We start from the raw sequence: 15,840 nt of genomic DNA, 5'->3' as shown, positions 1-15,840 counted from the left end.
CAAATAAGCCTATTTTTCTTGTTCTCCGGGAGCAAAATATTTTCTGTTGCGCACACCAAGCAAGTCAGTACAAGACTAATGATGTGACAATTGGCTGTTAAAATATTCGCTGCTAGTATTGGTGGAGAGAAATGGCGCGCTGGCGAGTAAGGGAAATGAATTGCAACACGATTATAGTAATCAGTCATTAGCGAACATTGTAGTTCGTTATTAATAATTATGTGTAACAGGATATTATAAAAATTAAGTTATGAAATTTTTATTAAAATGTTTCTTACATACCATTATATTGGCTGGGCCGCAAAAATATTTGTTGTGGGCTGCGATTTTGACATGCTTGTATTAGAGGAAGGCAAGGAAAGTTACATATGAAATTAATTCTCTATTACTTAAATTGATAAGATTTAATCATTTATAAAGCAAATAAAATCTGAAAATGTGTTTATGTCTTTTTATAAATTCTTTGTATTAATAGAAAATACCTGTACCAAAGCTACCAAAAAGAAGGCAGAGTACAGCAAAGGTGAATCTTTTCAATGTTATTTAATAAAATTAATTACCTATATACATTTACTGAATTGAACTCAGAAAAACTGCTTTAAGTTCCATGTTTATATTTTCTAATTTATTGCTATATTGTGAATACCAGATTTGAACACTATTTTTAATAAACTAAGTTATTTTAAAATATATAGCATGCACTATAGAAAAGATACCGTCCCCTCAAAGGAAGTACTTAATAGAAGTGAATTAGAAAAATGTTATTTGATTTATAGAAATGTACTGCATGATTTATGACAGCTATCCTAGAATATGTAGCTAATTAATTAATCTATAGAACCTTTCAATAAGAAAACTTTAGTACTTTCTTAAAACAAAGTTGTTATTTTTTAAGTATTGGCAAAATGTATATGCTTTGTTTTCCTGCAGGTAAGACTACTGCAGCCATGACTATGTATTATTTTAGATAACTTTTATTCCATTTCTCCTCATTCTCCTTTCTTTCCAAACACCCAACTGAAACTATGTTTCCAGATTTTTACACCATAAGCCTTTCAAAGAAGTGATCCTGAATAAACTTCCACATATGAAGTTCTACTAAATGGATTTTTGGAGCTGAACTGTTTTCCAAGGAAACATACACCTCCTACATACAGTTACTTTTAGAAAAGCAATTTTTGTGTTGACTAAAGAATGAAACTGTCTTCAACTTTTAAATTCTGCTTCATAAACTACCTTAATGCCGAAACTGTAAAGACCCACAGAAGTGTGACCTATTCCATTTACTCAACAAAACCAAGAGGGACTTTGTGAAAATCACGATTCAAATGGAAATCAATGTCCAAGTGCTTTTGAACAGTAAGTTTATAAAATCAACAATTTATTATTTTAATAGTTCTGTTTTATTTTTTTTTAAAATATATTTTATTGATTTTTTACAGAGAGGAAGGGAGAGAAATAGAGAGTTAGAAACATCGATGAGAGAGAAATATCGATCAGCTGCCTCCTGCACATCTCCTACTGGGGATATGCCCGCAACCCAGGTACATGCCCTTGACCGGAATCGAACCCGGGACCCTTCATTCCGCAGGCTGACGCTCTATCCACTGAGCCAAACCGGTTTCGGCTTAATAGTTCTGTTTTAAAGTAAATTTGAAATGCTATTCTTGGCAAATTATTTATAAATTAGACATGGAAGACTGAAAATTCAGTTTTCCTTAAATAAGTCAGCATATTACAGTAGGAGTCGTCAGACAGGAATTTTGGTTTTGGCTCTGACTTTAGATAAAGAACTAGAGATGTTAAGAGATTTGTAAGGAATTTACAATACTGTTCAGGGCTATACCACATAACCTCCAATATTACAAAAAGTTAAGAATTCTTTGCATTTGGCAATGGAACTGCATGGTCTAGTAAGCAACATGCTAATCATTTTAACTATATCTTTCTTACCAGAAAAAGCCCAAGCATTCATGGAACCAAGGATATATTGGGACTATACTTAAAAATTAGCCATGGTTAACATATAAAGACTAGAGGCCCGGTGCATGAAATTCGTGCACTCAGGGGGGGCGGGGGAACACCCTCAGCCCAGCCTGCATCCTATCACAGTTCAGGAACCCTCGGGGGATGTCTGTCTGATGGCTTAGGCCCGCCCCCCATGGGACATCCTCAGTGCTGCTGTGGAGGCGAAAGAGGCTCCCGCCACAGTTGCTGTGCTCGGTGAGCCTGGCTTCTGGCTGAGCAGCGCTCCCCCTGTGGGAGTGCAATGACCACCAGGGGGCAACTCCTGTGTTGAGTGTCTGCCCCCTGGTGGTCCTGAGCATCATAGTGACCAGTCATTCCACTGTTGAGCTGAAACTGGCTCTCCAAAATCCCCCAAGGGGTCCCGGTTTGCAAGAGGACACAGGCCAGGTTCAGGGACCCCCACCGGTGCACAATTGGAGTTGGGGATGAACTGTGGGACGGCTCCAGGGCATGTCTGGCCAGTCTCGCTCAGTCCCAATTGTCTGGACCCCAGCAGCAAGCTAACCTACCAGTCGGAGTGTCTACCCCCTGGTGGTCAGTGCACCTCATAGCAAGCAGTTGAAAGGTCTTAGCATATCATTAGCATATTATGCTTTGATTGATTGAATGGCTGACCAGATGACTGGACACTTAGCATATTAGCCTGGTAGTGATTTCTGGTAAGGTCATTTTGATTAATACAATCTCATGTTATTTCTCATGTCTCAGAGATGGGACAGGATGAGTTAATAAAGCATCAATAAAAATTCAAAGTAAGACAAATTTTTAAGCAATGGAAAAAACCCAACTTCTTTGGCTTAAAAAAAATAAATCTGTAATTTCAGTACATTTTAATAATACGAAATCTATATTTCCACTTCCTTTAATCTGTGCAACTCTAAAGGGGCACTGTTTTTAATCCATTTAAATTTGTGACCCTGCAAGAGGGAATCGTTCAACAAATACATGTTCTGTGCCTATCACATATGTAAGTGTTCTGCTAAAAACTATGGGAACTAAAAAGAAGCAGACAAGAACCTTTCTCTCACTGAGCTTACAAGCTAACAATGGGTAAAATATAGGGTGGAACAAAAGTAGGTTTACAGTTTGCAGCATGGAAAAACAGTTTATTCTGGTATTATTTTATTTTTATTTTTTTGTTAATCTTCACCCAAAGATATTTTTCCATCAAGCCTGCAACCGAGGTATGTTCCCTTGACCAGAATCGAACCCACAACCCTTCAGTCCGGGGGCCAGTGCTCTAACCACTGAGCTAAACAAGCTAGGTCAGCAATAAATTATTAAAATTCTCCAGGGCTCAATTTAACCATATGTAAAAACAAAAGAGTTATGGGTACTACTCTCTTCAGGGTAAAAGTTTGTAAAGTATGAATTCCCCAAATACAGTAGAATTTATGAGTCATACACTACACCCACACAAGTGTCATAATAAATTCTCTCATAACAAATAATTCTCAAAACATAGTACTTAAAATGTTTCACTTAAAGTTGTCATTTCTTGATTTTTGTTTCTGATGAAAAGAAACATCATCAGTTACCCCAACTAAGGGATCTGGACACAGAATAAATGGAAGTCCAGAGGAGACATGGTATAAGTCCAAATATGCATTAGTGGCTTTAGTTATTTTTCATCAAATAATGGTGTCCTGTTTGTCTGGGCTTTCAGGGATATTTAGAAAATGTTGTAATTAAATAAGAATTTATGATGTCCAAGACAGGGACACCAAAAGCACAAGCAACAAAAGGAAAAATATATGAACTGGAAATCATCAGCATTAAAAACTCTTGTGCCTCAAAGGGCATCATTAAGAGAGTGAAGACCTGACCAGTGTGGCTCACTGGTCAGAGCATTGGCCTGTGCACCAAAGGGTCCTGGTTTCAATTCCTGGTCAAGGATGTACCTGGGTTGCACGGCCTGGTCGGGGCACATGAGGGAAGCAACCAATAGATCTCTCTCTCTCACACTGATGTTCCTCTCTCCCAATCCTCCACTCTCTAAAAGTCAATGGAAAACATATCCACTGAGGATTAAGAAACAAACAAAAAAATAAATAAAATGAAAAGACTGACCAATCAATACAGTGTGACCCTAATCAGGACCCTAACTCCATTAGTCCTCTATATCATCCATCACATGGAAGCCACCAGGAAGCCAGGTATTTGAGCACGAGCTCACCTGCGACTCTAGGTGTGGCACCATTTCTTTAATTGATAACCTTTACTTCCTCGGCTGGGAAAAAAAAGCAAGACAATCCACAGAATGAAAGCATATTTTGTAAATCATATATCTTGTTTCTAGAATAGTAAGAACTACAACTCAATAAGAAGACAACTAACTCAATTTAACAATGGGCAAAGGATCTGAATAGACATTTCTTCAAAGATATATAAATGGCCAATAAGTACAAGAAAAGATTCTAGACATCATTAGTGATCAGAGAAATCCAAACTACAGAGATACCACTTCTTACCCACCAAGAAGGCTATAATGAAAAAGAACAACAAGTGTTGGTGTGGATGTGACCCTCATAGCCAGTGGGAATATAAAAAGGTACAGTAGCTTTGGCAAAGTGTGACAGTTCCTCAAATGGTTAAACAGTCACCATATAATTCAATAACAACTCCTAAGTATATATTCAGGAGAAATGAAAACATATGCAATAAATGAATATTTATGGCAGTTTTATTAATAAATAGCCCAAATGTCCATGAATTTATTGATAAAATATGTATCCATAAAATGGAATATTTAGCAATATAAGGAAATGAAGTACTAATACATCCAACTTGGATGAACTTTGAAAGCATTATGCTACGTGAAAAAGGTTATCACAAAGAAAAACTTACTGTGTAAGTCCATTTATATGCAATGTCCAGAATAGGTAAATCTATAGACAGAAAATAGATTTAGTGGTTGCCTGGTGCTGGGGGGTATGAAGAGATTGAGGGGTGAAGGCTATGAGATGCTAGGTTTCTTTTGAGAGTAATGAAAATATCCTAAAACTGACTGTGGTGGTAGATGCACAACTTTTTGAACATGCTAAAAACCAATATACTGTACATTTGAAATTGGTAGATTGTATGTGAATATGTCAATAAAACTACTAAAAACTATGATGTCCAATGTTTACACTGCAACATAATCTACCATGAAGGAGAGTGAATTAGGAGTCAGGAAATCTATGTTGTAGCCCAATTTATCATGTCATTCCTGTTTATATTGTTCCTTCTCTTGATGAAATTTAAAGCTTCCTGCCTCACACTCAGAGTTCCTCATAATGTGAGATTATAGTTAATGTAATACTTCCTTCAACAACTTGTGAGCACATTAGGTTTATTCTACTTCCATGTCTTCATTTTTGTTGTCCATGCCATAGCTTAGAATACACACCCTTTTATCTCTATTTATCCAAGTTCTTCAGTATTGTTTAAATTCTTTCTCACAAAACTTTCCCTCACTAAACTGTTTCTCTTTTAAGCTCCTATAGCCCTTCAACACAACAGTGAAAACTGATATTCTGCCCTGAATAAATCATTTCCACTACACCGTGAGTTCCTTGAAGTTGGGAGCCATATAATCAGGCTTTAGTATTTATAGCAACTAGAACAGTAGTTCTCAACCTTCTGGCCCTTTAAATACAGTTCCTCATGTTGTGACCCAACCAGAAAATTATTTTCGTTGCTACTTCATAACTGTAATGTTGCTACTGTTATGAATTGTAATGTAAATATCTGATATGCAGGATGGTCTTAGGCGACCCATGTGAAAGGGTCGTTTGACTGCCAAAGGGGTCGCGACCCACGGGTTGAGAACCGCTGAACTAGAGCAATCCTTCATTTAATATCTATAAAAATACTTAACTGAATAAATTTTCATGTGATTATCTCACTACAAAAAGTTTTTAAATAAATGTTCATTGAATAAAGGACTAGATTGATAAATTGGCAATAAGTAAAACCAACATACTACTATTACTGGTCAGAGCAAACAATAAAGCTGCTGATATTATATAAAAAGAAATACCCCCTGCCGAAACCGGTTTGGCTCAGTGGATAGAGCGTCGGCCTGCGGACTGAAAGGTCCCAGGTTCGATTCCGGTCAAGGGCATGTACCTGGGTTGCGGGCATATCCCCAGTAGGAGATGTGCAGGAGGCAGCTGATCGATGTTTCTAACTCTCTCTCTCTCTCCTTTCCTCTCTGTAAAAAATCAATAAAATATATTTTTTAAAAAAATACCCCTTTAAGGATACAAAGTGAGAACAAGCAATAATTTTTGCTTGTGATAAAAACAAACAAGATACTTCTCAGTCTCCTACTGCCAATCACTTATACAAACAGAGATAATGGCCCTAAAGATAATGTTTATTCAGCTTTGGCTAAACTACAAACATTTTTAGCTATATCTAATATTGTCATATAGTTGTAACTGAAAACTCACATGCATATAACTAGCTCATTCGGAATACACTTAAAATTAAAGAAATAAATCTTAGTTTTAGAGAAGATTCATTAATATTTGGGAAAGGCGCCGAAACCGGTTTGGCTCAGTGGATAGAGCGTCGGCCTGCGGACTGAAGGGTCCCGGGTTCGATTCCGGTCAGGGGCATGTGCCTGGGTTGCGGGCACATCCCCGGTGGGGGATGTGCAGGAGGCGGCTGGTCGATGTTTCTCTCTCATCGATGTTTCTGACTCTCTATCTCTCTCCCTTCCTCTCTGTAAAAAATCAATAAAATATATTTTAAAAAAAAAATTAAAAAAAAAATATTTGGGAAAGGCATTTTCTATTACTATTGGCGTAAGTCAACTTTCAGGCTCACTCTCCACTCCTATCCAGGTCACTACTTAGCTATTTTAACTTCTGCGAAATTCTCTCTTCTCCAACCAAATGTCAGTCTTCACTTCTTTCCTTTTGGGAAAACACACACACACACACCCTTAACATCAATCTCTTACACTCCAAATCTTTGCCCCTTGTTTTAGATTCCTCAGAGATCCTAGATAAATCCAGCAGCAGGAAGAAAACTCTTATGTGCTTTTCATCTTGGTTCAGGCAGCTCATCTCATTTGTGGTAAACTCCTTTATTACCTTACCTCAACCCTGAGAAAAGCAACTCAAGCATTTAAAAGTTTTTCAAGGAGTACTACTGTGGTGTGCTTTTTTTTTTCTTTTGAAGCTGAGATTCATGTAACCTGCCTCAAGCATAGATTAAACATATAAAGGTAATTTTTCATCACTGGAGAACTGTCTTCTCCTTCTCTGTTAGGATAAACACCAGAATATGAATGATTAATCTTGTCCCCTCTTCCTTTTGGTAACCTAGTAGACAAGTGAACAAAACTCTGGGTAAATTATAACAACACATCTTTACAAGGCCATGTCTGGCAGATCTCAAAGAATGCAAAACAAAGCAAACAGGACATGAGACATGAGTTATTTGTCCTGTACATATATATATATTAAGGGGAGAAAAGCATTCTGAATAAGAAAAATAAATGGCTAGTCTTATCTAAGTTTCCAATTTCTCAAAAACCTACATTTATAGATATGATAAGTTTAAAACCATACTTTCTTAAGACTTCAGAAAGTTGACCAGAGCAACCTCTATATAATGACTGATTTAGCATATACATTAAATGGCAGAGGAAAACAGCCATTTTCTCCTTATCCATTTGTTACTTTAATTCATTACCTTTACCTCCTTCCCAAAAGGCAATTCAACAACTCCATATTGTGAGAAATTATTTAATTCCCTGGCAGCACACAGATATATATTCCAGAAGAAAAATGTTTTGCCTTTAAAAACTTTAATTATCCCCCCAAATCTTTAAAAGTGCTTTGTAAATGTTTCAGATAAAAACAGCACATATTAGCCCTAGGCAGTTTGGCTCAGTGGATAGAGCTTCCACCTCCCTATCTTTTTGGAAGATAGGGAGCTTATCTATGTCCTTCCTACTAGATTATTAGTTATCTTTTTCTTTCTAACTTTAATCAACTAAAAAAATGTATAGCATATGTATTTTAAAGATAAACAAACAGCATTTAACTGCTTAGAAGAGCCAAAAAATATTTAGAGAGATGCTGAAACTTAATTTTGTGCTCTACTTGAAGTACTACTTGGTCTAATTGGTTGATCAAAGACTTCTGGGGGTGAGGTGGTATCATCTTAGCAGTAAAATCTCAGTATAGAACAGGGGTGGGCAACCCCTGGCACGCGTGCCAAACATGGCATGCCAGTAACTTTTGCTGGCACACGAAACCCTCTCTTAGAATCTTCCATTTACAATTTTTTTCTTAATATTGACTTCTTTATTTTTCAGATAAATTCAGTGTAGGTGCATCTTAGATAAATAAATAATTTTACATAACAAGTTATCTTAAAGACCATAGACATGGATTGACGAGAGAGGGGAAGAGCAATTTCTATGCCTCTGCCTTAACTCTCCCTGCCTTCCTAGATCCGACCAGTGTTTTGGTTTCATCCACATACGCTTGTGAATCTTTGTTCTCAGTGATGAATTTTGTTAAGTCTCGTAATAGGAGTAGCCTGACGGATGAAAGTAGTAGCTCGAGCATATCTCTGAAGGTCACGAAATATAAACCTGATGTAAAATCTCTGTCATCAGTGATGCAGCAGCAAAAGTCCCACTGATAATATCAAACAGAGTCATAAAGTTTTCTGTCGGACTATCAGCGTACATGTATACATTAAAAAATAAATGTATTGCCCTAACCGGTTTGGCTCAGTGGATAGAGCGTCGGCCTGCGGACTGAAGGGTCCCGGGTTCGATTCCGGTCAAGGGCATGTAACCTTGGTTGAGGGCACATCCCCAGTGGGGGGTGTGCAGGAGGCAGCTGATCGATGTTTCTCACTCCTCGATGTTTCTGACTCTCTCCCTCTCTCCCTTCCTCTCTGTAAAAAAATCAATAAAATATATATATTTTTAAATGTATTTTTCATCATCATATACTGTGTTTTTGTTGCTCGAATGAATTTTGTTATTTCTTCAAGGTTCTTCACATATGTACACCTTAAGAGATATCAGGTAGGCGTAACACGTTCTCAAAAAATTAGGGTTGGCACACAGAAGAATTTTGAGTTAGAGATTTTGCTGGTTTTGGCACGCACTCACAAAAAGGTTGCCCAACCCTGGTATAGAATCATATAGGTGAAACTATTTACTTAGGCATCTATAACAATAAAAGCATAATATGCTAATTAGACTGGACGTCCTTCCAAACGACCTTCTGGATGAAGGCAGGGCTGTGAGGGAAGCCCGGGTTCCGGGTGCCAGAGGGAAGCCAGTGCTGGCAGCCGGGGGAAGGAAGCCTACTCTTGCACAAACTTTGTGCATCGGGCCTCTAGTCAAATATAAATCTGACAATTACACTAAAAAATTTAGAAAATCATCAAAGAATAAGTTAATGACTATGCAAAAAATAAATACAGGAAGAAAGCTAGTATTCTCATCCGCATTACTGGGTCATACTATCCCATGAAAATAGTCTGCTTAAAAAAAAGGATTGCCCAGCTGAGCCGGCTGGTGTGGCTCAGCAACTGAGCACTGACCCAGGAACCAAGAGGTCACAGGTTCCATTCCCTGTCAGGGCACATGCCTGGATTTCGACTCCATTCCCAGTAGGGGGTGTGCAAAAGGCAGCCGATCAATGTTTCTCTCTCATTGATGTTTCTTTCTATCCATCTCTCTCCTTAAAAAAAAAAAAAAAAAAAAAAAAAAAAAAATCAATAAACACTTTTTTTTTTTTAAAGAACTGAACTACATGAGATGTTCTTTCTCATTTAGAGAGAAAGCTATTGAGAATATTTTGGCTGAAATAGCAATAGCAGGTAGGATAAAGAGCCTCAACAAGAGTTAAATTCAGACTAAACTCATTTTCATAGTTAACTCTTGCACACCTTACATGCCTTTTCATGCACAAAAAGCTAACAAGGTAATGAGGAAGTTCAAATGACAATTTCCTCTCAGAAACTGTTATTTATCAGTCAAATGAATTCTCTTTCATTAAAAGAAATAAAGGCATAATGATAGATTACTTTAAAGTGCCAGGTAAGATCTAAAAATAAAATCAGCTCACTCACTAGTTAATAAATATGGGTACATTCATATGATGAAATGCCTCATTGTTAAAAAACAAAAATGAAGCTCTTTTTGCTAAGCAGTATTGAGTGGATTAAAGCAAGATATATGATGGTGTATATAGTAGACTATCCTTTGTATAAAAGGAGGGGAGAGTATATACGTATTTGCTTGTGTATGAATATATACCTCTGAATGAATAATTGACAATACTCGGACGACTTGGTGGGGGTGACACACACACAGACTTTTCCTATAAATTTTGTTTTGAATTATGAATTATCTGAATGACATTAAAAAATAAAACTGAAAATATAAAACTGTAGTATTCCTCTTTTTCATTATTTCACCAAGTATGATCTCTCCTTCCTTTGATATTCTGCCTTATTAGTCATCACGTCCTCAAAGTTCCTTTAGAGTAGCAACAAGACAGTGTAATTCATCTTTGGATTTGCTGCAGCTTCTACTCCATAGTAATATTAATAATGAATAACTTAAAAATAAAAATATTTGTTGGGCACTTGTGTAATTTAATATGTATTAACTTATTTAAACAGTTTACATGTATTAATTTATTTAATTCTCACATTTCTATGAGGTGGATATTGTACCTTTATGACCAAGCAAACTGAGGTATGGAGAAGAAACCTGCTCCATGTCCCACAGCTAGGAAGTTAAAATAAGGCTTAAAAATGAGTATCTATCATTGAGTCCCTAAGGAAGTACTTTATCTCATGACCCTGTTAAAAAGGTGGTAGTATTCTAATTTAACAAATAAGAAAACTGAGGCTGAGGAAGATTAAAAAATTCCCGGTAAGTCACAAATTTCCTTGAGGGTAGGCACATGACAATAGTGTCAGCAGGGATTCTAACACCTAATGCTCTTTCCACTAACTACATTCTGTCACAGTGAATGCTAACTAAATACCTGAATTACCACAAACTGCTGCCTCAAGTGATACTGCAGTAGAAATGAGTTCACACATAAGAAAAAGAAAATCCTTGCCCTGACTGGTTTGGCTCAGTGGCTAGAGCAGCGGCCTGCGGACTGAAAGGTCCCAGGTTTGATTGCGGACAAGGGCATGTACCTTGGTTGCGGGCACATCCTCAGTAGGGGGTGTGCAGGAGGCAGCTGAATTGATGTTTCTCTCTCATCAATGTTTCTGACTCTCCATCCCTCTCCCTTTCTCTGTAAAAAAAAAAAATCAATAAAATATATTTTTAAAAAAAAAGAGAAAACAAAATCCTTGCCTTTTTTCTATTCCCTGTCTACTATATCCTTACATTCAGATTTGAGCTCTTAACTATTCAATTAAAATGCCATCACTGTGACACTGTACGTCAAGAAAGATATGCTTATAAGACTGTGTTACAGGCAAACAAGTGCATATAACTGAATCTAGTAAGGTATTTATGGAATAAATGAAATTATAAATTTCAGTGATACATTGTAAGCATTAAGTTGCAAGAACATTTTTTCTACTGTAGAAGAGGAAAAATATTTTTAAACTGACATGAAGTGGGGAATACATACACGTGGGACAAAAGTAGGTTGTTATTCATATGGAAAATGATATAATAATTAATACAATAATTAATAAATTGTAATACAAGAATAAACTCTTTCTTGTACTAACAACTGTAAACCTGTTTTTGCCCACCATGTACTTGGTTTTACTATAACCTTACAACTGTAAGCCTATTTTTGCCCCCCCCCCCTGTACTTGGTTTTTAATATAACCATATTATATTCCAAAACAACAAAACACAATGTCTTAGAATGTGACGAAATAAAGCTACTTCTCTACGAAGAAAAGTTTCTATTTGTCAGATCTAATTCTCTACGAAGAAAAGTTTCTATTTGTCAGATCTAATCAAGAATATAAATTTTAGAAAGCAGAAAAGGGAAGTGCCGTTTTCTAGATCAGGTTTCTAAGTTTCCTTAGGCTCTTACATGAAAAAAAAAGTCATTCAAAAGGGGTGCCAGCTTTAAGTCCCAGAAGTGCCTTTTAACATTTTTCAGTCAATTTGTGTCAAAGATTCATTCATTTTCTGAATACATGGTCCGTTAATAAATTAATCACAGATTTAACTGTGATTTTTTTACTGATCTGTGAGAGGGGGGAGAAGTGTAATTTTTAATACCATGCTCCATGTGAATGTTCACATATTAATGAATATAAAAGAAGTTTGAAAAGTTTCACTTGGAATTGCTAAGAATTAACAGATTATGAATTTATAAATAAAGTTTAAATTTTCACAGAGGAAGAGTTGTCCTATATTCTCTGTAGGAGAAAAATGTTCCTCAACTGATGCTGGGTTTCAGAAAATCTTTCTTAAGGAAAAACAGTAATCTATAACATCATCAATACTATAATTTCCTCAGTGTTTGTCAATAAAATCATCTTCTCAGTCCTTATGGAAAAACTCTTTATTGCATTTTCTTGATTTTTTCAACAATGACAAATTGCTAATGTGTGTTTAAGACTTGCAATACAGCAAAGTAGGTTTTGAAAATGACCTGGCAACAGGAAAATAAGAGGGCTTCCATTACCAATCAGTATTAATTCCTCACAAGAAACCTTGTATATTAACTAGTTCTAGTGAAATGTGGCAGACCAAGTGTTTCTACAACAAATAATTCGTTCATCTTTTGCAACACCTAAAAACAACCGGGTTTTTTTTGTTTTTTTTTTTACTTTTAAATCAGGAAATAAGCAGTGAGTGTAAAAGATTTCAATAGCTGGCAACCAAAAGTATCTTTTATACTAAACCTTTAGGAGGTGGAACTGATGTAAGCTAAGGCCGGAATGAAATTCTAACTCCTAAAAGAGGGTATGACACACTTAAATAGGTCATACTGCAGGTCCGCTAAAAATCATCTTTTTCATCTTTAATGTGTCAATGACTTTTCTGCCATGCCTTTTCCTAACAAAGAAAAAAATAAGCCTTGTGGCTGAAACCGTCAGTCTCCGGTCGGGGTTACCCACCGCAGTCGGGAGACAAATAGTGGATATTTTTTAAAAATGCCTATTTTTAGAGTTAGTATTAATCAATACGTTCACGTTTAGACAGAAATATGTGGGGAAACATGGTGGCGGGAGGCGGGGTGGCGCGATCCAGAGGGCCCAAACGCGTTGGCATGGTTGGCAAGAAAAAAAACACACACATAAAAAGTGATGTAAAGCAAAAGTACATCGACCAAAAACGAGGTGTTTCACCATGATACATCTCAAGCGATCACCTTACTGAAAAGGGTTAAAAGCGAAACTGTTTTCAAACGCCAGCTTCCCTTTTACAAGATCCCAACTGTTTCAAACTTATTAGAAATGTGGGGTTTTTTTCTTAGCAACCCCTTCCTCCCAAAAAGAATGCATTTCCATGACTACTGCCTTAGGGGGGAAAAAGTAAGAAAAAAGAGGCGAAGGGAAAAGAGTCAAAACTACCTAAAAATGCTCAAGCCCTCCTCGCTCCCCGGAGCAGAAAGGCCAGGGTCCCCGCCATGGTGTGCGGCGAGCGGGGGGAAAGGGCACGAACAAAATACAGGACGAGGAGAAGCCGTGGGTTCCGAACTTTATTGCACAAAGAGAGCGGCGAAGAGCGGGTCCGCCGCCGCCGCGCTGCTCCGCGGGCAGGGCAGGCACCGGGGCCGCCGGGAAGGCGGGCACCTTCACCTCCGCTGCCCTCCGCGGCCGCCGGCCTCCGCCGCCACCCCCCGCGGGCGCTCGGCGGCGCAGCCGGGAGGACGGCCGGGCCGGCCGGGGGCGAGGCGGGCGGCGCGGGGGGCAGCGGCGCCAGCCCAGATCGGGCCGGGCGGGCGGCCTCCCCCGGGGCGGCTCCCGGCTCCCGGCTCCCGGCTCCGCGCCCGGCCCGATGGTGGCGGTGGCAGCGGCGGCGGGAACGCGGGCGCCAGCTCGCTGCGGCCGGCCGGCCGCCCGCCCGCACGCCGCCCGGTCCCCGGCTGCCACCCCGCCCGCAGCCCGCCGCCCCCCGCCATGAGCGCCGCCGCTGGCTGCAGGCAGAGTCGCTGCCGCCCGGCCGCCGCTGGCTCCAGTCCGCCGCCATTATTCTTTGTTCGCTGCGAGCGGCGGCGAGGTTGTGGGGCTCGGGCGGAGGCTCCATCTTTGCCGCGGCCCCTCCTGCGAGGGGAAGGCCCGGAGCGCGGGTGTCCGGCGCCTCCCCGTCCCCCCTCGGTCCCCCCGGCTCTCTCGGGCTCCTGCCTCCTCCTCCTGCTCCTCTTACCGGTGGTACAAGCTCCTCCGTCACTGCTTTCGTTCGCGGCCCGGATCTCGCTGGAGTTTTATTCTCTCCCCCACGTAACACACCGCGTCAAACTACACCTCCGCCGCGTCACTCACCAACACTCCGCTTCTCCCAGCCGCCCGGGCCACAGGCAGCAGCAGCCGCCGCGGACTGAGGAGCCGCAGCCAGGGAGCCAGCCAGCGCCGCCCAGTGCCGAGTGCGCAGCGGCCGCGCACGGAAACAGCCGAGTCCGCCCGGAGGAGCTCGAGCGGCCCCGCCCCCCCGCGCTGGAGGCGGAACTTGCCGAAGCTCTTCGGTTTCCTTCGGGCGAGGCGCAGGGGTTCTCCCGGGAGGGAAGGCGAAGGTGGGCTGGGACCCGCGGTGGGGGGGAGGAGTGATCTAAGCCCCTTCGCCGCGTTTTGGCGGCTAAAACCCGGCGGCGGCGGAAACCTGAAGGAGGAAGTGGGGCTTGTGTGTGGCCGGCTGGGGAAATCCAGGGGGGTGTGGGCGACTGCATGGAAACTCCCGCGCGGGTCGGGCCCTGCGGCGGTAAGCGGCGGGCTCTAGGGCGGCTGCGGGCGGCCTCGGCCCGGGAACTTTCAAACGCTGCGGGGACGCGGGAGACGCGCCGCTGGGTCTGGACCGCAGCCGAGTGCGGGAGGAAGGCAGCTGCAAACGCCCCCAAGGCCCCGGGCAGGGCCGGGCTGGGACGCGGTGCCGCCCCGGCGTGGCTCGGGAGCCCCCGCGGGGAGGGTTTTCCGTCTCCCCGGGCGGGCCGGGCAGCCCGGCTCCGAGAACCAGCTGAGAAAGCGGGCGGCCGCCGGCCGGACTGTTCTGTTTCGGGGCTGGGACCTGTGGCACCTCGCGGGGTTCAGCCCGGCTGCGTGCGCAGCCTGGGTCATCCAGGGCCTCTGAGCAATGACCTGCCCTGACCCAGGTTGCTCTTCCACAATTTTTCGAAATGTCTTCTCCTTTCCCCTCCCCTACCTGCCCGCCTTTTTTTTCCCCTTTTTTTTTCTGGCACCTTCCCGTGTCGCTCTCTTTTCGCAGCCGGTGTTCTACAGCCGTGGTTTGCACCCACTGCACCCTTTCCTTCACCGCCCCTCCCACTCTAAACCCGCCAGCGTGACTTCCGTTGCCTGAGCTACTGAAATTGCGCTTTCAGAGGTCACTCACGGCCGCGATATTGATTTCTCGTTCTCCTTTGTATTGAACTCTGCAGTCCTCTTTCATAATCGCCTTTCTGCCCTTTGAGAAGCAGACCTTGTCTTAGGAAGCAGACCGAGATGGTACAAGTCTGAGCTCCGCCCCTTACTGGCTTCCTGTGAGAAACAGTTGCCCTTCTTGGTTCTCTTGATCGATCACCTGCTGCTTTCTCAAGGACTTGGGCCAAAGAATAGCCATCTTTCCTTCTGTTATTCAACCTTTGCTAGTCTACGGGCTTCCCCGCCTAGTATATCAACGTGCTGGCC

At 41.3% G+C, this 15,840-nt stretch overlaps 2 protein-coding genes across 6 annotated transcripts in view; one reads left to right on the top strand and one right to left on the bottom strand.

Moving 5' to 3' along the window:
* Nucleotides 1–14,578, bottom strand: part of CREB1 (cAMP responsive element binding protein 1) — a 58,500-nt gene extending 43,922 nt beyond the window's left edge. For 2 of the 5 annotated variants that reach the window (XM_036319886.1, XM_036319890.1), the window contains exon 1: nucleotides 14,369–14,573. The gene's annotated coding sequence lies outside the window, so the exon portion shown is untranslated. Of the gene's footprint in view, nucleotides 1–282; nucleotides 308–14,368 lie in introns of those variants that run through there. The other 3 variants (XM_036319888.1, XM_036319891.1, XM_036319889.1) reach the window with 3 other exon arrangements.
* LOC118661477 (basic proline-rich protein-like) lies at nucleotides 13,579–14,766 on the top strand. Its single transcript, XM_036319578.1, has one exon. The coding sequence runs from the start codon at nucleotides 13,579–13,581 to the stop codon at nucleotides 14,764–14,766; it is 1,188 nt and encodes a 395-aa protein (XP_036175471.1).
* The last annotated feature ends 1,074 nt before the right edge of the window (nucleotides 14,767–15,840 follow it).

This window comes from Myotis myotis, unplaced genomic scaffold, assembly GCF_014108235.1.
Source record: "Myotis myotis isolate mMyoMyo1 unplaced genomic scaffold, mMyoMyo1.p scaffold_m19_p_8, whole genome shotgun sequence".
Lineage (NCBI taxonomy): Eukaryota > Metazoa > Chordata > Mammalia > Chiroptera > Vespertilionidae > Myotis > Myotis myotis.
Note: the sequence above shows the minus strand (reverse complement) of the source record. Positions and strands in the feature narration are given on the sequence as shown.